The following is a 22,600-nucleotide window of genomic DNA, read 5'->3' as shown; positions in this document are numbered from 1 at the left end:
TTTCTTTTCCTTTTTTCTGACTTCGCAACTTTTTTCTAGACATCAGGTGTATTGTATTTCAGAGACCTATTTTCGTAATTAATCGACAAAGAAATCCCACCCCAAATGAGGCCTACCTAAGTATCTAAGAAGTACCTCAGCTGGTTTGACACTTTTTGTACTGGAACTTTTGGTACTGGTATTCGATTGGAAGTCAATAGAAAAGGGAAAGTATCAAAAGTACCGTACCCGGTGCGGAGGAAACCGCCATAAGGACAATAAAGGAAGCTAAATCAAATCAAATATCTAACTCTGTTTTGTACTTTACAAGATTTGATTCTGCAGCACAAATTAGTGTAAAAGTAAATGATTACTTAATAGTTCGAGTTTATAACTCTGCTCATTACACTACATGCTTAACGAGAACTTGAAATTCGATGTGTGTGGCAAAAAGCATCGAGCTTTTCTGAAAAAAATATATCAAACAAACACAACACCTTATGAAAGGAACTTGTGAAACTGAGTAAAAAAATCTCCACGAAATGAAAAAGCTGAGATTTATTGGTGCAAACCAGGAAATAGGGTGAGTGTGGATCGCTAAGTATATAGCAGAAGAGGAAGCCAGAATACGGGAGGTCCCAGCTGGGACCTCTGGAGATGGCAGTTACCATCCAAAACAAACAGGAGCCAAAAAGGGCTCCGTCGGCAGACCTTTGTGTGAAGACAGTGGTGCAAATTATGTCCGAACGCTCTCACAAACTCTGGTTCCTGCTTTATCCTCAATAATCTACTTATCTTTTTGCGTTTCCGTAAATGAAGGCAAGACAATACGTTGTTGAGGATAAGTAATTTATTAAATTATGTGTGTGCGTGCGTATGTATATGCTACCTGTATATATACACATTTATATATTCATTTACATAAAACAATACGTCAAAAACTATAAAAGTGTACATACAAGTGATAGAGCAGTTGCTTTACAACAAGATCATAGCAGCTGTCGTCAATCGATCGGTAACGGAGCACACTAACAAAAATACAGCGGGGACAACAGCAGCGTTTACGGCAAAGCGGAAAGCCTCGGTCTTGATCTTGCAGCCACCGAGGTTCAGCGTGATCTGCAACGTGCACGCAACATAAGACGTAAAAACAGACGCATCTTGGGGGTTTGGGGGGTCAACAGAGCACAAGTGACAGAGGTAGGTTCAGTACCCGTTCGCAAGGTAACGAAAATGGCTGATGTCATCGACTCTTTAATGCCACAAGTATATAAAGGTTAAAGCACCTCATATTCACGGGGTGAGCGCATTTGTTCCAACAGAAAGGAGAAAACATGGTCGAAATGGTTAAGAATTACGATTAAGGAATCCCCGGGGAATGAAAATGCCGGTTCGTGAACTACATCAACATTGTCCTGGTTTGTGGGAGAAAGGGACAGTGGGAAAGAGACGGCTGAGGTAAGCCCTGTAATGGAGTTATTTAGAACGCAGATTGACACTATTTTGCTATATACATCGATACAAAAAATAAGGCATAATATTTATATAAATATTCTTAAAATAATTACAAATATTCAATACCAATATGCATACACAGAGTTTAAATAAATAAAGCTATATCGTAAATAAACTTAGATTCTTTTTTTCCCCTCATTTTCCTTGCAGAAAAATAGATATTTTTTTTTTCCTGAAGGGGTGGGGTTGACAACCACAGTTAACAATCGCAGACAGGGTACCTGAATCAAATAATGTACATCAAAATAAATAGGTATCAAAAGACAACACGATGTGCGTGTGCGGGTCAGTGGTCGCGGGTCTCGGCGCTGTCAGTGGGTAAGCTCCTGCTGGCAGTCAGATTCAGCCAGGGGGTCGATGGAGCCCAGGATTCTCTTCCCATTCCAGGAGGACACGCACCAGCACCGGCCTCTTCGGCCTTCCAAAGACGTCTCACACTGTTAGGGGAGGATAAGTAAAATATGTTACTATTCGCATTAATGGCTGTTTAAATGCACCATATTCCCAATTGCCTTTTTATGATTGCCGTATATAGCGTGTGAATGGTGTGGCATCACCGAATCCCTGGATCCTGCGTGAGGTTGTTCCTATCGCAACCGCTTGTCCTGTTTCTCACCCGCCAAGCCTGACGCTGTGTTTTAATCGTCCGCACGGAACACCTCGCTGACTCAGTAAACGCCTGTACGGTCATGCACTAATCATGTACGAGCTTGACATAAGAGTGCAAGAATCTACACACTGAACGGCATCCAGAATTAAAGCAGCGGCTCTGGCCATTGCTTTGGGCTCAGTGCCTGATAAGCAGGTGGCGGCAGGGGTACGTGCAGGTGGGATGCTTTTCCACTGACGGTGTGGAGTCAGCTCGGTCAGGAGGCGACACGCCGCGTACCTGCTTGGCTTTGTAGAAGCCGTGCTTGTCGCAGTTGGGGAGGTAAAATCTGGTGGGCTTGTCCCCTGGGTTCTGCTGGAACTTGGCGATCTTCTCCAAAGCTCTCTGCAGTTCGATGTGGCAAGGGCCCTGCCAAAAAGAGACGCGCGATGAGTTATTGGTTGCTTGATTGTACATGCAGCCAACCCGTCCGCTACGAAAAATTCTGCGCTGCCTGCCCAGACAAAAGTTGGGATTACTTGAATACTGCGTAAACCACAATGCTCGTAGCAAGGGGGTTATCATGGCCTGCCATAGGGAATACGTGCTATAGCCATATCTGCCGCATTATCTTCCACTTTAGATTTGTTCCGTGTGAATGAACGAACATACACAATCTTACTGAGCATCCCAACAGTGATGTGCGGCAATTCGATTTTTTAATGAAATAACGAATCGAAACCAAATCATGCTTGTTGGACTAAGTTGGGTTAATGTGATCGAATGCAGTACGATCGCCGCAACTCCACGTACAATTCATAGCACATTAGTGTCCCCTAGTGGTTGCCGTCGGATTTAAAGCCCAGCCGTTGTAAAGCGCTCGTCCCCTGCAACACATGTTCTTCTAAACGATCTTAGGTTTTACCAAAATAAAAAAAATTAAAATAAAAACTGCAATTTGAATTAAAAATGACTATCGTCACTTTATGGCCAACTTTACTGAAATGACGCGTCTTCGGCAATACGGACACATATGCATGTCCGGTGCTTACCTGCTCTGTCAGTTTCTTTCGAATGACATTGACCTTGGCTTTCATACTCTCCTGGGCGTCCGCAGCAGCTCTTGGATCAAAAGGCTTATTGTGCCCCGGGAGGTACAGGGCTGGTCCATGATCGGGAGCCGCAGCGCTGTTTCTTGCTTCGGTGTCAGTGTCATCCTGATCTGAATGAGACACCCAGAGTAGTCACACGTGAGACATTCATATTAATAATGCAGAGTGCAATCAATAAATACATGAATTCGTTTTAATTATTGTTCAGCGAGCACACACCAATAAAGCCACGAAATACCCAAAGTCGCATGCGTTTTTCATTTTCATTGAATCAACTTTTAATAAGGCACTTCTAAGGACAAAATCAATTTATCGTAATAAACTTAATATCGTAAAAATGATGAAGGTGAGAGATCGGAATAAATGGCATAGAAAGTCAAACTGGAAAAAAATGTGTAGCCTATATGTACCCATGGGCTGGCTTTGCTCAGCTTCGGGTATCTCCGTGCAGACAGCTTGCCCGCGGGTGAGAGAATGAAGGGGTCTTGGGTCCCCGGGTCTCGGTGTGCATCGTAAGCCAGATCCACAATGCGCCGTGTAGATCCCGCAAAAGTCCCCTTTCTTCAGAGCGCAGGCGAAGCAGCATCCGCAGCCCGGTTCCGGGAGCACCTCTTCGCAACCGGGCGCCACCGCCGGGCATTCGAGCACCTTCTCCGGCGTACAAGGAGCGCAACGGATGGGCTCCGGTGCCAGCACAGGCGAGCCCAGCGCTGGGTCCAGAAGGATAGAGGACACTGCCACTACCCAGAATTTCAAAAATAATCCACACATCACAAACGGAGAGTAAAGAAAACAACTAACAAGTATTGCAGTGTCTCGCTACAGTAAGTTGGTCTTGTGGTGGATGACTAACTTCAGACGGCGCTCGGCAGCATTTATACTGAGGCTTGACCTCCAGTGGATGTTAATGTTTGACGCATCGCTGATATTAATGATTTCTTAAAAGAAGGTGTGATGCTCTGTGTCCTCTGATTGGTTTGCGTAGATCCGGACCGGGGCTTAATTGAATTCAACATGGAAAAGACGTCAATATTTACATAGGAACAAACGGTACCGGCACGTCGCTTTCCAAGGAAACAATATCGGTGAGTGACGACAAGAGAAAAAAAAAAGTCGGCTCTTCCCACAAGCGTTAATGAGTTAGCTTCTATAAATGGTATCGTGTGCTGCCTTTGGTAGCCTCTTATTATTTAACCAGGCAATCGTTACGTTAAATAAGCTATTTTTGCAGAAAGTACACTTGCCCCCTAAGTGTGGATGCATATCGGAATTGATCAGATAAACGTTTGAAACTGGATAAAATATGTGTTTAGTGATGCTGGACAGAAGCACTCAATAGACAATCTATGATGGAATAATGAGCACACTGTGTCCCATTCATTGCGGTTTTTTCAGCCATTCACCACACACCCAGAAGCCAATTCATAACGCTGAAATACACGGTATAATTACTATGGTAAGTTAATGGCATTAATCGAATTAAAGCGTCTAGTTTTTGTTTTGCTCTTGAGATCACCTGGCCTTCACACTGCTGTGTGAATAAAGGAGTTGTCATGGATTGCGCTAAATCGTTGCCCAAGCTCTCTTACGTGACCTTTCTCAGGAGAGGGAAGCCAAGCCGGGATTAGTTCTGAAGGAATCCTATTGTAATTACCCATTTCCTGGTGTAGTATTAGTCACTTACACGTTTTTTTCTTAATCTAGAGCAAACACTGGCATGGAGGGAGACACGTCTCCTAGTCGCGCAGCTGTCCGATTCTTCCGCACGGAGCGGTGCGTTTTGTCGTCACCGGTCCGAATACTCGATACAGAAAATATGCCGTGAATGGAGTCCGACATTGACCGACCAGCGACCCAAAGCAGGGAGAGGACCCGGACTTCCCGATATGACGATGATGTGATATGCCAACGATCATTTGAGATTTCCTTCTCTCCACCTTCTCCAGTAATTATAGTGACCATATGGAGCACTGAGACTTGCGTGTATATAGATTTGTCCACTTTAATTTAATATAGGTTAAAATATTAAAACTGTTTATATGAAGAAACATTTCTAAATTGTAGTGGCTTGCCACCCAGTTCGTTTCACATTATATGAAAAGACAGAATAATAAATTTACACTCTGGCCATTATTCAAATCAAGTGTGATTCCGATTATCTTGCTCTGAGAAAAGCGCATCCTTACTTCTACAGTTGCAGAAAATGCCTAATGTCCTTGGAGGCACAAGGCGCGAGGCTAATAACATAGGGTAGTGGCATGCCGGTCTATTGTGAGGCACGCACGCACACACCCGGAGATATTCACACTCCCCAGGTCACCTGAGCTGCACGTCTTTGCACTATGGGAGGAAACCGGAGAGCCTGGAGGAAACCTGCATGAACACAGCGGGGAAAGGCGGGAGGTGGTACAGGGGAGCCCGCCCTCTTCGCATCGGGATCTCCAGTGCTGTAGGTGTGAGGCAAGAATACTTTGGACAGAGTGGCGTACTAACTGCGCTCATTTGGAAGGGCTCTATTTTTGGAAGGGAAGGAAAGATTATAAGGTCAGTTGGTGATTAATGTAGTGGACCTCCTTCCTGACTACTGGCAGTTTCCATCACAGGAAGAAGAACATCACTGTGTCGTTGGAGGACTCCTTAACCTAAATTACCTTAGTAAACATTCCTGTACATGAATGGGCAGCCCCTGTATATGGACGGGCAGCTTGTACAATCCCTGAACATGAATGTGTTCTGTACATGTACAATATATGTATATAAAGTGTAACCTGTACAATTCCTGATTAGCAATGTTTAGTTTCTATACATGAATGGGTACTTTGTATGTGAAATCTTTGCATACAAATAGGTATAACATAAAATCCTAGTTTGCGTATCAAAATCATGTAAAATACAAATATAAATTAGTAGTACGTACATTTTCTGTATTTACATGGGCAGTACGTACTCTGCTTTCATAGTGTGTTCTCAGACTGGGTGTACAATCCCTATATAAAATAGGTAGTGCGTACATTGCCTGCATATAGGAAGCATGTAAAGTGATGTTCAGAGGTGATCCAATATACAGTGGCATTTCGAGAGTGAGGTTTCATGTGACGAGCTTTCTGGTACGGGGGGGGCGGGGGGAATCCTCAATGGCTGGAGATATTACAGCCATTGTGTCACGGCTTCATGCGATATCTTTGGACAATGCAATCCCAGCAATCCACTCTAGGGGCCTGACGTTGATTAATGCGTCGCTGGGGAGAGCAACATGGGAACCTGTTTTCGAAAGAGCATCTGGATTTCGAAAGCATGTCAGGGTACACTGACCCTCTCAGACACTCCCGACTATTTTCATTAGGCGTGGATGTTTTTCGAATCTTTGAGACCGAGCAATGGGTGGTGAGCTATTGCATTATGGATGGAGCAGATGATACCAGAAATTGTTTGCCTGGTCGTCTGTGTTTTTCTGCAGGCCGGTGACTCTGCGTAACCTCTCGTTGGCTTTCAGGCTTGTGCAAGACCAAACAAAAAAACTGACACCAAAGTTCAGTGCCCGCTTTTGAGAAGCACGGGGCCCGTGCGCTGAGCCTTGTGTGTCTGCTTAACCAGGTGGAAGTTTGACCAAACATGACTAATGACATCACATGGGTCTGCTCACCATCAGCCAATCAGCTGCTTGTTCTCAGGATCATCTGACATCCATAGACAAGCAATAAAATACAAAGTATTCAAGACATATCATCATAACTAACTATGAGTTTGTATTATGTTGTAATCCTGCCTGTTGTAGTCAGAACAGCTTGTTGCTATCCTACCAAAATGCTCAATATCAATTGACTCAGTAAAAATTCTAGGTTTCTGAGTTCACTTGGACAAATGTTTCAGGAAAGCAACCGTAATCATAACAATGGCAACAGCACAACATTTCTGAAGGAAGAACATCCATGGAATGCAGATGAATGAGGTCACAGTTTTCCATATGTGGGGGGAAAATACTTGATTAACATCTCCTAGAAGAATTAAAAGCACCCAATGGAGTAATTTATCTTCCAACTGCTTGGAAGGGTTGGGGGGTGGGGGAGAATATCCCAGGCAGCAGAAGGCAGGGGTACATCCCAGATGCCTGACCATCACTGGGTGGACAGTCATACACCACAGACAATTTATAGAGGCGACTAATGCTAATTGCATGTCTTTGAACTGCAGGGAGAAATCAGAGCATCCTGAGGAACCTGGCAAAAGCACAGAGTGGGGGCGGGGTTCGAACCTCCAACCCTGGAAGTGTATGTCCAGTGGGGAACCTTTCAATGGAGTTATAAGTTTAGTATTGCTGGAAAAAATCATGCAGAAGCTATGACTCCAAGCATAGGTGGTTGATGATAGATAGAATAGATGAATAGATAGATAGATAGATAGATAGATAGATAGATAGATAGATAGATAGATAGATAGATAGATAGATAGATAGATAGATAGATAGATAGATAGATAGATAGGATAGATAGATAGATATGCAGCTGTGAGTCTGCTTGGCCATGATCATCTCAAGCTAGGAGGTTTGAAGAATACGCTTTGGCTGGCCCACCTGAGGATCTTTAGAGGCTTGTTCCAGTCTGGTCAAGGACCTTTTTGTACCTTTCCCTCAGTCCTGACCCATTTCCTGGTCCCTGTCTCAGAGAAGCATCCCAGCAGAATGATGCTACCACTTGAATGCTTAAAATGGCATTTAAATTTTATTTAATCAGACTGGAAAGTCTGAGGCCTTATTGATTTTTAGCAAAACTTGAATCAGGTGGTCTAACAGAGTTTCTTCAGCTGAGCTGCTCCATCATGAAAGAAAAAATGCCTTCATTTAAAGATGTACATTATTTAATATCCACATACCCCATCTTGCTCTACTTTAAGATATACACAGCCAAGATTGAAGCTTAGGAGCAGAGCACAGGGTCAGTCATTTATTCAGGCTGCAGAGGCATTTTTGGGGGCCTTGCTCAAGGGCCCAGTGAGGCGACTATTCTACTAAATTTGGGATTTGAACCAGCAACCTTCCGAAGGTTGGCACAGAGACTCAACATGCTGAGTCGCACACCGCCCAACACATCTGACGGACAGAGTACTGCAATAACCTGTTGTCTTTCTAGCTCAATCCCTTATCTGTAAACAGCAACTCTGAAGCTCTGCTAAAGTGGCCAAAGCCCTTCTTGCCCAGTAACCCTATTTAGCCGGATGGCTAAATAGAGTCATAGTGATTCCAAAGTACTTGCATCTGGCAATGATGGAAGTCAATGTGCTCCTGGGAACCACCAACGCATTGCCAAGTTTTAAACCCCATTTTCAGATATATGCATAATCACCATCTAGCCTCAACCACATACAGAGAGTTCCCAGGCCAATCGCTTGGCCTTAATTCTGCCATGGATTGTGAGCTTTGAGGCCTTATATACCCGGCCTTTCTAAATCAGGTCCAATCAAGTGAATGTGCCCCAGGTGGCTACAATCAAGTTCTAGAGCAGTGTTTCCAATCTGGTCTTCAGGGACCCACAGTTGGTCCATGTTTTTGCTCCTTCCAAGCTCCCTACCTGACATGGACTCTCTGTAGGTTCCCAAGGACCGGATTGGGAAACACTGTTCTAGAGACTTCTCAATGCATGCTTATGAGTTCAATTTGAAGTGAAACATCTGAGTAGTTATACAAATGGGAGATTTAGCTTTTTTATTTTTGAACAAATTTGCAAAAATACTTATAAACATGTTTTCATTTTATGAGTTATTGTTTGTTGATTGAATTCAGTCCACTGTGGAAAAAAAGTCCACAACACAACAAAGCGTAGAAAAGGTGGAGAGATTTAAGTAGTTTCTGAAAAACAGATGTTAATAAATGTTAAATGACACGTTGACTGAATTAATGCTGTTTGCTGTCTGTTATTGTTTGGGTATAACACATTTTTCAAAAGGAAATGAACTTCAGAGGCAATGTTGGGAAGAGATATATTTGTTTCATGAGGCATTATGGGATATGTCAGAGAAAGAGGGGTTGTTTCTGGGCAAGGATGTGACGCTGAGTATGTCCCCGTTGTGTTGAGGAAGGGGGGGGGGGTTTTCCCTCCATTCTGAGTGCTGGAATAGTTCCGTTTTGTGGAAAGCAGAAGAACATTGCCCCCCACCCCCACTATCCAGCTGAAAAGGGCAGTGGGGGGGTATCCTGTAGTACGGACGTCCAGTGTCCCAGTTCCTCCAGCTTCCGTCAGAGGGGGCTGCCGGGATGAGGGGGAGCTGCACATGGACCCCCGCAGTGCTGCACCTTCATTTCCCGCCCCGTGAACAGCTCTGCCGTGTCACACACCATAAAAGCCATACAGCCATCCTGCTGCAATGTGAGAATGGCAGGGAAGCGCAGGCCGCATGACATTGCGAGCCCGACTTCCTCCACGTCGCTTCCTCCCCACCACACCACTCGCTTGCTCGCATCCCTCCCCCTCCACTCAGCGTCCGTGTCGCTAAAATTAGCATTAGCAGACTTGGGGTGTGTGTGTATGTGTGCTGGGAATCTACTCCAGTGGGCAGAATGTGAATGGTGGCTTGTGTCAGTAGAGTACAGAGCTGCTAGATGTTAGCTGCCACATTTACAGATGGCCAGAAATCCTCCGCATGTTTTCTGAGATAGGCCTCTGTGAGCATCCCTCAGTCACCCGCACTTCTTCAGGTCTCAAATTTATTCTTTTCAAATATGATCAATTTCAGAAACAATGCATTTTTAAGCCAGAAAGCCTGTTTATTTTGGTATCCACCCTGATGATTCATTACTTTAGGGCCCCGAGTTTTTTTTGATCCACACGGTGTTATGAGGTTGACACAATTGTTTACATCATAGTGCTTTCAAAAAGAGATCTATGAGCATCTTTACCCATAATTCTTAACAGAAGGTTATGGACTCTAACTCATAACAGCAATTCAGGTTTTAAACCATAAACCTTTGAAAAGAAAAACTCCCTGCGCTTGAGGCAGCAATGTGTAAATACATACACATAATATGACAAATCAACCATATTTGTTAGTATGTTTAGGATATAGTGTCAAATAAAGAAAAACAAAAACTAAGCTAAAAATAATCAACTACAGTCAAGTTCACCACGAATGTCACCTGTGAGTGTTGTAGAATAAGCAAAACTAAACCTAATCTAAAATAAAATAAACTCTATAAGTGTCTTTTGTTTGTAGTGACCTCCATCTTGGTAAGACAAACAATTCATAGCCTCTCTTATCTCTGTTGAAATGGAATGAAGCGCTTTCCCGAACTGGACAGGACTCAGCTGCCCACAAGGATGATTACCATGCTGCAGAAATTCTGACGAGATGGTATGGTTTCATGGTTTTTTACCATATAATATAACATTACAGGACATTCCATTGTAAAAGCTGCCTCCCCAGGCTTGGCTTGTACTACTTCTCTGAGGGCTAAGGAGGAGTCTGGTCTTGCCTAGCAAACTCTAAATTAGCGTCTCGTCTGTTTCTGTGGTGCACCTTAATGAGCTTTACGTCAAACAGCACGACGGTCAGGCACTGCGGCATCTCCGTTGGTTAAACCAAATCTCGGTGCTTCAAACCACCATCCGACTTGGAAACGGAGACTTAAAGGTTTGATGATGCCTTTCTGGTTTATCCAGTGCAAGATTATGGCGCCAGGGTGTAGGGATCTGTCCCAAGTGTGTTCCTTATTTATCGTAAAATTTGTTATTTAGCTCGAACACGTACTCTGCCCCTGGATTCAATACGTTAAGTATGCCGGTTATTCCTGCACTCCAAGGAGTGGCAATTTCAGGAATCGACAGATTCCCACACGTGAAAAGAGGGTAAACACGCATACCCCCACCTTTATGACGCCACAGAGATACCAGATATCTGCTAACTCATGGTGCAGATCATTCATTTACCCGGGAAGGGTGCTGAGGTTGGCCTTATTGTTTTTGATCCACCCTCAGTGACACAGAGGCTATGGGTTCACGAACGATACATTTGATGTTTGCCACAAGTTCTTTAATCTTTTTTACAGCTTTTATCTTGGTGATTTAAAAAGGAAAACTATCATCAGATCTCTGCAAAAAATATTTTGGATTGTTCTCATAGGGGGGTCACTTGCAACAAAATCTTTTTTTTTGTTAATAACATATACTTAATTGGTTAACTTACTTAATTGCTTGAATAATTTATAACAAAGGTGGATATTTTGTTAACACCTAAATCAGAAATTCAGTATTTGATCCACCGTGCTACATGTCATCCACCTTGAATGTGAAATGTAGCTGCTGGTTCATAGGATTTCATGTGCTCTGGTCACAGATGTTTTGTGTCTTTTTTTCAGTTCCAGGATGAATGGGAAAAAAAAGAAAATTTTCACATATGTTCCACTGATTAGCTGCACAGCCCCGAGAATGTATACAAAATGTACCTTGGCACAGGTCAGGAATGCATGTTTTCAAAACACTGGCTTCCACCGGAAGGATCTGGAACGCCGGCATGTTTGCCCGCTGTTTGCCGGCGTTTGTTTGCTCTGTTTGTTTGGCCTTATTGCACAGGCTCAATCCTGGATCTGTTTGAAGATTAGCTTTCAGCAAAAAGGAGTCTAGTCCCTCCCAATGATATGAGGTTATCAGGATGTTGTGTGTAATGATTTTTTGCCATGTATTATTTTACAGTACGAGTACTCTGCGAAAGACCCTTATGAAAATTATTTTAGCGTCAGTTTTTAGCAAATCATGACTTTGTTTAGCTATTCCTTATCAGTCTGATAAACATCCCATGGATGCAGTGTGAGGCATAGGGTGACATCAGCATGGTCCTTCATTTGGCGGTGTTCCTCAGGGTACCATCCTAGGCCCCATGAGAATTCTCTATATATATGCACAATAAAATTAATTAAAAGCTTAACATTTAAATTACTGTAGGTCCAGCTAAGCAATTTCCAGTGGTGCCAGAAAGTTGTGAAGATTAGGTTGTGTGACCCTTGATTGCAACATGAATGTTTTGATTAAGAAGTTTTAGTAATGTTCATTTCATTAACGACTGTACTGATACCAGTCTTTTAGTCATGGATAATCTAATTAATACTACTTTCATTAAGGGTGTTGCCCCTTGATGGCGAATGTCTGCAACATGCCTTTCAAATGACTCTTTAAAATAAAAAGAACCATGTTTCCATTTTTTACTCATTGAGTCTACGTTACCTTATTGCATTTTATACTTTGTGTCTTTGACATGTAGTTAAATTTCACAGTGACATGAAAATAACAGGAGTAAGTTAAAAGATGTTTTAAAATATCTTAATCCTCACTGTTTTTCTTGTAATTTTGATAAAGTTCTATATATGCTGCTTGGAACTACACATACACTAAACTTTACGAAGAACATTTGTAAACATTGTCTTGTTTCCCACTGTATACAACACTGGGACAAACAGTAAGATCTATGAGCAGACAAGAATTTACCTTTATTTTTCAACAATACTCCATTTGATTTAGGGGTGCAAGCACATAGTATAAAAGTTTCCATAAGAAATATTACATTCACATTTAACATTTCAATCAAAGGTAACAAAAAATAGGACACGAATACAGCTCCTCGGGTTAATTAACAATTTTGTAAAAGACTGGAAGATACTCTACAAGATCAGAGATACTTACAAAAGTGGACCCGTATCATATATGAAAATATGTAATTCGTTCTTAGTAGATAAAAGTGAAAAGTGTACAAGGTTGTCGGTGATTGTGGACTAAGATAATCGCTTAGAGTTGTTGAATAGGCCACGGTAGTAAATGTTTATAAAACGATGGTCCTTCAGTGGGTATTGGATCTGGCTCCTGGAAACGCAGCCAAGAGGAAGTTACAACAGAGTCCATATTGTGTTTGTGCACAAAGAGTCCTACACGAGAAGCAGGAAGTGCTTGAATCTCAATGACAGGAAATCAAATCAATTTAGATAGGGGCTTTAACGTGATTCATCGAGGGACTGGGCTCAGGATTTCATAACTTGCTGGCTTTACGCTCAGCCGCCTCCCCGTGGGCCTCCTGGAATCAGTGCTAACGTTGCAGATGTTTTGGGGGTTTTTTTTTATGTTTTTTGTGTTACTTTTTTGTGTTACTTTCAAACCCCTGCAAAGTTAGGCTGAAGATGGTAGGCTATAGGAACCCCAATAAAAGGCCGCTGTCCAGCTGGCTTGACAGGAAGTGCTGCACCAGGGCATTTTCATACTTTCAAGCAATACATCTGAGAAGAGCCAGACCATCTAGGTATCATCATCATTGTGATCTAACAAATCATTGGCGTGTCCCACAATCAACCCAAAACCGGGGGGGGGGGGGGGGGGATTCACACAAAGGGGAAGACAAGAGGACCCAGAAATCAGCATCCTTCACATATAAACGCAGGCACAAATCACAGGGGCTGCACACAGACCGTAAGGTAATTCTACCCACCCAAAATTCGGGCCGTGAAACCAGAACACTTCTGAGACATTCCGAACGGGCACATCCACAGGCTCCATATCCCTGCTGCGGTTCTCCGTAATAAAAAGGAGCAGCAGCGTGACCTGGTTAATTACGTTTGGTCAAAATATCCCCAGAATAAATGAACTGGTTAATGTTGCCATATTTTAACTGCTGCAATGAACGGAGAATATAAAGCCAATAAAATAGGACATTAACTTTAAAAATTCCTCTTCTATTTGCAAAGGGGTTGGAGGGGGGTCATCATTTTGCAGATTGGTTAATGGATTATTACTGGTGATAATTTATTGCTATGGCTGTTATCAAAAAGAATGGAGTTTCTCTTATAATGTAATCTTATTTGACTTCCGGTTACACTGTATATTGATGACTACAATATTAACATGGTCACACAGTAGATGTCAGACACATGCAATATTAAAGTAAATGCAGTTTTTGTTGACATGACTTTGCTCTTTACTCTCACAGAGACCCCTTGTGCAAGAATCACTGGCGTTAAATAAACCTGAACAACACGCACATTGGCGTCTGGTTCAAGGACGTCGCCAGTGGTCCTCCTGCGCTCACCGAGGTGTTCACGCGGTCAACGTCAAGTTAGCTGATAGCATGCAGCATGGAGGACAACACACCATACCCATGGTGGTCTATTCCATGCATGGGCCCTCAAAAACCAGCCGGGGCCCTCGAATACCGGACGCTAGGAAGGCTGCCGGGGATTCAACACTCTTCTGCCCAAACGAATGGACCAACGGGACGTACCGTTCCAGAAATATTACTCATGAGCTACGGAAATCCTGTTTGTGCCGTTTAATTACCGTTGAGGGCCGCCTGAAAAACCCCCGTACGCATACCTATGTAAAAATAGAAAGCCTCACTAGACGACTGTAATTATTCAATCTTACAGGGCAGTATCACAGTACACCAAACTTGGCCCCAAAGCAGGAACAATTAACCTTGGCATATTACTGGAGATGGACCAAAGGAAGGCCTCCACATTCTTCGGACGTTTCAATATGCGCAATGCATTTTTTTTTTAAACCAAAGACACCAGAAATAAAGACTATTTACTTTGAGAAGCAGGGCCAGGAACTGCCAGAGCCAAGCATTTTGGATAACTCAAAATTACTCTAACGTCAGACCAAGATGTCCATCAGAAGGAAGTCTGGGGGCTTTCAGGTTGGAACGTGTGCTGTGGCAGCCTCCTCTTCCTCTATGAGAGATATCGCCTTGTCCAGATGATTTGTCTCTGTGAGGCAGGAAGACGTTCATGTCGCCCTAGCTTGAGTCTGCGTAAAGTGAATCCCTTGGTGTTGAAACTGTCACTCCATAGAAGCAGTTTGATATTTCATGCACTGTTGGGTCCCATAAAGGACCCAGAAGTGTTTTACAAAGGGGACGCCCAACACCCCAGTTACAACCAGACCTGTCACAGGTCCAGCCCAGAAGTAGTTGCAACCTGTTTGCCCTCCTTTTGTCCCAAATGGCTGTTTTCACAGCAATGGTTCAGTGTTATCTTTGGTTGGACCACAGGGATTCTTGGTTATACTTTTGCCTAAGACCATGTGGTGAGCATCTGGGGGGAGAGCAGAATTCTCCACTAATCCAGTGGTGGTTAGGTGGGGTTGGGTGGGGGGGGGGACAGGGAGGCAGTGGAGCAGTAGTCTTGGCACGTTCTGGCTCCTCATGGCTCAACCGTGGTGGAATACGCAGACCTTGGCTGCAGGCAGGGGGTGGTGGGGGTGGCTCCGATGGAGAGGAAGCTGGCCCCCAGCTTAGTGCGGACGTTGGCTCGGCTGGGAGGATGTGCCCTGCGCTCCAGGCCTTTGGGGGGGCGCTGGGAGCCAGGGCTCTGGGACTTCCCCTCCAGGAAGTACGTCAGCATGTCTCCTTTGCCCTTCACGCTCACCGTGCCCCGACACACGAGCACATAGCTGCCCCTCAGCAGGCGGTACACGTCCTCCGTGACCTGGGACGCGAGGAGAGACACGCACACGTGCGAGCGGGGGGGAAGATGCGGCCGCTATGTGACGGCTGGCCGCTCTGGGGGTGCACGGCCTCAGCAAGGCTCCCCGCGCGTCCATCCGGTACACAAGGGTGCCAGTTACATTGAGGACAAGCGACGTGCTAAAAATGGGCAGTGAACTGAAGGAGCCCTGAGATCTGGGCTGTGAGGTCTTAGCATCCTACTGTACATCAGAAGGAACTCACTCGCAGCCTGACACCCAGAATTCTGCTGGCCTAATCAGCAGGAGACGTAAGGACAGGGCCTCCACTATAATGAATCACTCTGCTCCCTCCTTTTTTAAGGAGCGTAGCTAGAAATGCGGGGCCTCTTGACAAAATGTAATCTTAGGCCCCACCACTCAATTTTATGTATAATTCAAGGGCCCCTGTAAAGTGATGGGCCCCCTGAAACTGCCAGGGTATCCATACCCCCACCACACCCCTGTCTATCACCTTACGCGTTGACCCCCCCCAGAACCCTGCCTACCTGTATCTTCCCTTGAACGCCGGTGCTGTCCATGCGGCTGGCCACATTCACTGTGTTTCCCCAGATGTCATACTGGGGTCTCCTGGCCCCAATGACCCCGGCCACCACTGGGCCCACGTTGATACCTGGGGAGGCAGCCAAATCAACATGGTTTTGTACCCTGTAACCATAAGGCTAGGATACTTCCCAAATCAAACCTAAATCAAATAAAAACAAAACTTTGAATATTAATGCCCCCCTCCCAAAAAAATCTACATACTGTAAACCATGGCCCCAGTGTGCTTCATATGTTTCTCAGCCCCAATCTCGGCTGGGGGGGGGTGGCAGTGATTTCCCTGAAGGCCGGATCAGCGCGATAACCAGAGGAATGTGGCGATTGGAGCGCAAAGCCCCGCGGGTCGCCAGCCTGCCAGGACCGGGCGCTGAGAACTGGAGCTGCAAGCCGCTCACATCGGCAGATACGGACGCGGCGAGGGGAAGTGGGCCGGACCGCCCCCGCGACAGGACGCCATTGTCTGACGCGGCTTAACGTTGCAGCTAAAGGCTCCCCTTCACTGCCGCTGTGGACAGGATGTCCAGCACAATGGGATAATTGCAGCGGGCGCCGCGCCGCGCGGCGCCCCCAATGGACGGCGGCCAGCCAACCTACCCACTCGCAGCACAAACTCGTTGTACGACTGGTAGTTGATGCTGTCTAGCACGTCGAACATCTCTATGGCGAAGTCGGCCACCGTGCCCAGATGCGAAGTCACGCTGTTCTTGCCCTGTGTTCCAAAACCGTGGAAAGGGTCACAGCGTCAGAGACGAGCACACCTGCAGACACACACCTGTATTTTTTAACCTCCCCCCCACCACCTTTGAACATGTGGTCGGCACTAAGCCCACGGCCGCCATGTATGTGCTGCCAATGGTTTTGATCTTCTCGATGTCCTTGTAGCATTCCTTGTCCATGAGCTGTAATTTTTTTAAAAATCACAGCATCATTTCAGCACATCTGCAGCAGATCCTTACCCTAACACATGCCAGTCAGTATTATTCGAAAAACACAACAATTGTGAAATCACGAGATAACGGCTTTGAAAACCACGATAGGCGGGCCATTCTGACCTGTCAATCGCTACCTGCTTTGACATTCAATAGGCTACTTCATTGACAGTCACTTGGTTAAACCCGACAGCGATTGACAGAGTGATTAGCCCCACCTACTGAATTCTTTGAAGCTCTGTTCCTACCACCACCACAGACATCACCCCCTTTGTCGACCCGTGTGACAGAAAGCGGACGAACCTCGTCAAAATCGGCGATGATCTCATTGAGGAGTCGCAGGCATTCCACCCCCATGTTGTTGCCATCCAGCTCGATGTAGAAGTCATTAAAGTTGGGGATGGAAGCAAAGAGAACACCAACTTGGGAGTAGGACTGGTAGTACAGGTCCTGAAAGAACATGCATCCATCAGGTATTATTCATAGGACATTAACTTACCCAAAAGGGTGAGAAAATCGCAAGCACAGAACAGAGAATGTTGCTCGTCGATAAATGAACCCATGCAGGAGTGTCACTAGAGATCTAGGTATATCATATTGGGCCCCCAACCCAAAACCAAATCCAAGTACATTGCATTTTTTTTTGGTTCTCAGTCACTGAGCAGCCCTAACTCAGGAATCGTCCTAACTTCCTCCCCTTTTTGGTGTCCCTGTCCCTGTGTGCCAACAGCACAGAGGAATCACCAGAGGTACATGTAGTTGGACCCTTAAAAGGAAATTTTGCATGAGTAAGACTGAGATGACTTCACACGACCAAAAACATACACAAACCACCCCGATCAGGTAATACCATCAGTCACACGGGATGTCCCTTACACCCCTCTGTCCTGGGATACAGAACGCTAAGATATCACTGAGACGTACGTTTCACCAGGGCCAGAGCCCGATATAGGCAAACTAGACTGTGTACTAGGGCACTACTTTCTCTCTCTCTCTCTCTCTCTCTCTCTCTCTATCCATCCATCAACCTCTGGGGTTGCGGGTCTGATTTCCCCCCTTCACCTCTTACATTCTACACTGTGCATTGACGCTATAACACGCTCTGCGTGAAGAAAAAGTGAACAAAAGCGCAACAGGAGACGGATTCAGTCGGCTCTGTCTCCCGCTCTGTGCCCGACTTCCTGTCCGATGTCATTTTCGGCCATTAAAGCGGAGCCCTCTAACGAGTTCAGGTGCGTCTGCTGTGAAGCCGCGTGTGAAACGGGCAGCTTCCACCCACTGTTCTGTCATCGCTCTCTTGTTTTTTCCTGATTGCCCCCCAAGCTGAACAAACACTCTTCCTCCCTGGCCGATACTGGATGTCCAATCCCTTTGCTTCCTGAGAAGCGTGCCGGGAAGCACCGGCTGACGGTGGCACGGGATGTGCAGTGCCCGGGGGGCAATTGTGGCCCGAGGAAAAGCCGGGAGGGTGGCAGGACGTGGCATGGCTATCTCGACATTATAGTGCTGGGTGGGAGGGGAGGGACAGGATGGACCGAAAGGATAAACACCCCCTGGTGGCAGCTGGGCTCACCATGTTCCTGGGGTTGGACATCAGGAAGTGCTGTGCGACGTGTGCAGGCAGGAGGTTGAAGAGGATTCTCTTATTGTCTAGTTTCACCCTCTCCATGTCGTCCCTCTCTTCCTCAGCCTGAAGACAAAACAGACACATACAGCTATGGCCACTGGTACCATCAGCAACACAAAAGCACGAATATACCACTGAAAGCACATCTAAATCAAACCGTCAGCTAATTCCATGTATTAAGATTGCGCTATATATTTTGACCACCAGGGGTCAGTAAATAAAAAAGTTTGCTGCAGGAACTTGAAGAGATAAAAAGAAACAAATGTTCTTCCAGTAATGTCAGAGTTTACATTGGAAATACTTGGAAGTGTGTAAAGCCAACGCTGCAATCAAGTTATAAAAACTCCCAATATTCATACCTTCCTCTATCATAACACAGAAATTCCTGAGAGACCATAAGCCCTCTCTTAGTCAAATCTGACTACCGACACTAGGGGAGCAAAAACATATGCCCGTGTTTTTATTTCCACAGTTTTTCATTTATTTCATAGGGAGCTGCAGCCAAACACAGTGAACTGGCTACATTTCTGGCCCACTGTGAGAAAGTGCAGTTAAACCATTCTGTGAGGTCGTAGTAACCTGGCTGCAGACACAGTGACCAGAACGGCAGGGCCCTGGGGAGCTGTAAAGAGTGTAGGATACAGGAATAGAGTGACATGCCACCGGGAGATAAGCGCCTGACCTATATACACTCCTAGCAGCACACGTAGCTGGAGTGGGTTAGCATACTGTACAGCAGACTTCAAGTGTTCCGCCCAAGGGGATCTCTGGCATGGCATCAATCATTCAGAAATTCAGTTTCAGTGTCACTGCTGAAATGCTGCTCTTTCAAAACAGCAGGTATGACACACACACACACACATGCTCAAACAGACACACACACATACGTATTCATATCTTTGTGGGGACTCTCCATTAATTTCTATGGGCAAAACCCAAATCCCAACAATGAAAACCCTAACTCCCACCCAGCCCTGACCTTAACCTTAAGTAACTAAATAAAATACAAGTCTTTTGGTATTTTGATTGCTGTCACAGATTTTTCTAAAACTGCGTTACTCCTTCTGGGGGCTGAAAATAACAGGTTTTCATCACATTTGGTCTCCAGAACACACACACACACACACACACACACGTTATCCATTTACATATGACACATGTGCATACACACACACACACACGTTATCCATTTATATGTGACACATGTGCATACACACACACACACACGTTATCCATTTACATATGACACATGTGCATGCACACACATATTCTTTCAGATGGTAACCCCCCCCCCCCCACACACACACACTCATTTAAAAGGCCTCGGGGGGGGGGGGGGGGGGTGGTACACTAGCACAGTCTGTATACTCAGCACACACCTGAGTTTCTCATGTTTTCCCGGGGGAGGAGGATTTACGGCACCTGAAGGCTTGTCTGCCGCTCCCATCCATGTGGGGGGGGGACAAACACAGGCCCTTGGCAATAACACCGATGAACAAGGCCTCCCACTTCACTCTAAAAATAGCCCTGGCTCAGTCTCAGCGGGGTGGCCGGCCCGCGCTAATCTGTCACAGCGCCCCCCCCAGACTCACGTCGCCGCTCTGCGCTCCACGTGCAGCCTCCCGCATCCTCAGCCCCTCCCTGTCTGCCCACACACGTGCAACGCACCCGACTCACACATGTACTAAAGCGAGAGCAACGGCAGGGATGCCCGTGTCTGTGAGCGCATAAGTCACCCGCTGACGTGTGTGTGCATGTGTGGCTGAGACTTCCAGCTTGGGGGGGTGGGGGGGGGGGCTTCTTTTCATGGATACCCCACTTAATTGCTGCCCCTGACTCAACAGGTCAGACACCAGATGATATTAGGCACCTGTTACCCTATTATTGGCATAAATTAGTCTATTATTGGCAATTTAAATATACATAAATATACAGCTGGTTAATTCTATTAAAGCCACTGATTAAGGAATTATACTGAAGGGTACAATAGCAATTCCCCACAGACACTTCAATAACCAGCTTTTTGAAGCATTGCTATGTCTTTAACCACTATGCTATCTGCTGCTTCTTTTTCTAACTGTTATGGGTACTCAGGGATTTTAAGGGGCAGTGCTTAGTCAACCTCTGCAGGGCACTACGAACAGTACAAGCACAGAGCTCTACGTGCCACATTAGCTTAGTGCTAACAAACACTAACTCAAGTCAGTGTATGCTAATCCTGCGGTAACACATGCTAACCCATGCTAGAGTGTGCTAATCCTGCCCTAAGTAACCCAAGCTAACGTACACTAACTCTTGCTAGCGTATTCTAATCCTGCACAAACACACGCTAACCCACACTAACACATGCTAGCATATGATAATCCACTTTTACCCATGCTAACACATGCGAACCCACAATAGCATATGCTAACTCATGCTAATGCAGACAAACCAATGCAGACAGCCCACCTGCGTGGCCCAGAGGTAGTCCAGCCGCAACTTCAAGTCCAGCTGTCTGGAGTGGAGGGCCAGGGTGCTAGTGAAGAGCAGGATGGTCAGGATGGGCTCACAGGCCCAGGCATGGAACACCCCAGCACTGCGCAAAACCGGGAGGGAAATGGACACGTACAAAAAGTGATTAGCAAATGCAAGAGAATATATTCTGAAGACTGCTAAACATGCAATAGAACATATGAAGAGCACAGGAGCTGCCACTTAAATTTGGGTACATGATGTCCGTCACAAAAATACACTGAGATACATGAAGTGATATTTTGACATTCTGAAAGTTTTCTTCCTGCAAGGTCCAAGCTCACCCACAACCCCCAGGATAAAAGGCTGGAAGAGGAATGGATGGATGTTTTGGAAGGATGGTTGCTATTTCCGTTATTTACTCTCACCCCATGGGCCCGTCTAAGCCGCCGACCTCAAGGACAGTGACGTACAAGCCGGCAACAAGCAAGAGCAGCGCCATCTTGGGCACCGAGGAGACGCGGAGGAAGAGGGCCAAAGTGAGCGTGCCGGTGACACAGCACAGCAAGGCATAGGGCACACTGTCAAATGGTGGCTGCTCCAGCACACTGCGGTTCAGGAGGACCTCAGAGGTGTTGGAGTTCAGGTCCCGTGGCCGCGGCAGGCAGCCCACCTGGAGACATAAGGCAAGGGTGGGTGGGGTCATCACACTCACCTCCCTGTAGCTAGGCCACCAGGCTCATGTGACGGTCAGGGAAGGTGTCATACCACGCAAGCTTGGGCCACTGCGTAGATCAGGAGCACGATGAGGATGCATAGGACTGTCCGTATTCTGATGGTCAGGCAGCCCGGGAAGCACTGTGTGACCGGGGAGGGGCATGGATGGAGGGAGAGAGGGAGAAGGAGGGAGAGTGGGAGAGGAGAAGAAAGAAGGAGAGAGGGAGAGAGAGGGAGGGAGTGGGAGAGAGGGGGGAGAGGAGGAGAGATGAGGAGAGGAGGAAAGAGAGGGAATGAGTCGGAGGGAGATTGAGGAAGGAAGAGAGGCAGAGGACAGAGAATGGTGGACAGGGGTGAAGAAAGACAGAGAGAGGGAGATGGAGGGAGGAGGAGAGGGAAAGAGGAGGAATGAGGGGGAGGGGTATAGAGAGGTAAGGAGAAGGAGGGAGAGAGGGAGAGGTGGAAAGAGAATGAAGGAGTGGGAGGGAGACAGGAGCAAGAGAGGGTGAGGAGAGAGAGAAAAATGTGGATAGAGAGAGGGAGATGGAGAGAGGGGAAAAAACAGAGAGAGGGAAACAGGAGAAAGAGGGAATAAAGACAGGGAGAGAGAGACAGGAAAAGAAAACGGGGAGAAGAAAGGAGAAACA

At 45.9% G+C, this 22,600-nt stretch overlaps 2 protein-coding genes across 2 annotated transcripts in view; both read right to left on the bottom strand.

Moving 5' to 3' along the window:
- Window positions 1-811: 811 nt before the first annotated feature.
- igfbp1a (insulin-like growth factor binding protein 1a) lies at window positions 812-4,103 on the bottom strand. The gene is made up of 4 exons (XM_023823428.2): window positions 3,606-4,103; window positions 3,136-3,305; window positions 2,384-2,512; window positions 812-1,931 (listed from the first exon to the last, which is right to left on the bottom strand). Exons 1-4 carry the CDS (start codon window positions 3,964-3,966, stop codon window positions 1,806-1,808), a joined length of 786 nt encoding a protein of 261 aa, XP_023679196.1. The 5' UTR covers window positions 3,967-4,103; the 3' UTR covers window positions 812-1,805.
- Window positions 4,104-12,641: 8,538 nt separating this feature from the next.
- The window catches only part of adcy1a (adenylate cyclase 1a), a 38,769-nt gene continuing 28,810 nt past the window's right edge, over window positions 12,642-22,600 (bottom strand). Inside the window, exons 13-21 of the mRNA XM_023823765.2 lie at window positions 22,005-22,094; window positions 21,665-21,909; window positions 21,234-21,360; window positions 18,729-18,845; window positions 17,459-17,605; window positions 17,027-17,125; window positions 16,821-16,935; window positions 16,172-16,296; window positions 12,642-15,646 (exon numbers count right to left, since the gene is read on the bottom strand). Of these exons, the coding sequence (XP_023679533.1) occupies window positions 15,362-15,646; window positions 16,172-16,296; window positions 16,821-16,935; window positions 17,027-17,125; window positions 17,459-17,605; window positions 18,729-18,845; window positions 21,234-21,360; window positions 21,665-21,909; window positions 22,005-22,094 (1,350 nt within the window). The 3' untranslated portion in view covers window positions 12,642-15,361. The remainder of the gene's footprint in view (window positions 15,647-16,171; window positions 16,297-16,820; window positions 16,936-17,026; window positions 17,126-17,458; window positions 17,606-18,728; window positions 18,846-21,233; window positions 21,361-21,664; window positions 21,910-22,004; window positions 22,095-22,600) is intronic.

This window comes from Paramormyrops kingsleyae, chromosome 1, assembly GCF_048594095.1.
Source record: "Paramormyrops kingsleyae isolate MSU_618 chromosome 1, PKINGS_0.4, whole genome shotgun sequence".
Lineage (NCBI taxonomy): Eukaryota > Metazoa > Chordata > Actinopteri > Osteoglossiformes > Mormyridae > Paramormyrops > Paramormyrops kingsleyae.
Note: the sequence above shows the minus strand (reverse complement) of the source record. Positions and strands in the feature narration are given on the sequence as shown.

Coding starts and splice junctions, on each gene's coding strand:
- igfbp1a (XM_023823428.2), bottom strand. CDS start 3,966: ATGTGTGGATTATTTTTGAAATTCTGGGTAGTGGCAGTGTCCTCTATC. Junction 3,306..3,605: donor TGAGCAAAGCCAGCCCATGG/GTACATATAGGC, acceptor TGTCTCATTCAG/ATCAGGATGACACTGACACC. Junction 2,513..3,135: donor GAAAGAAACTGACAGAGCAG/GTAAGCACCGGA, acceptor TCTTTTTGGCAG/GGCCCTTGCCACATCGAACT.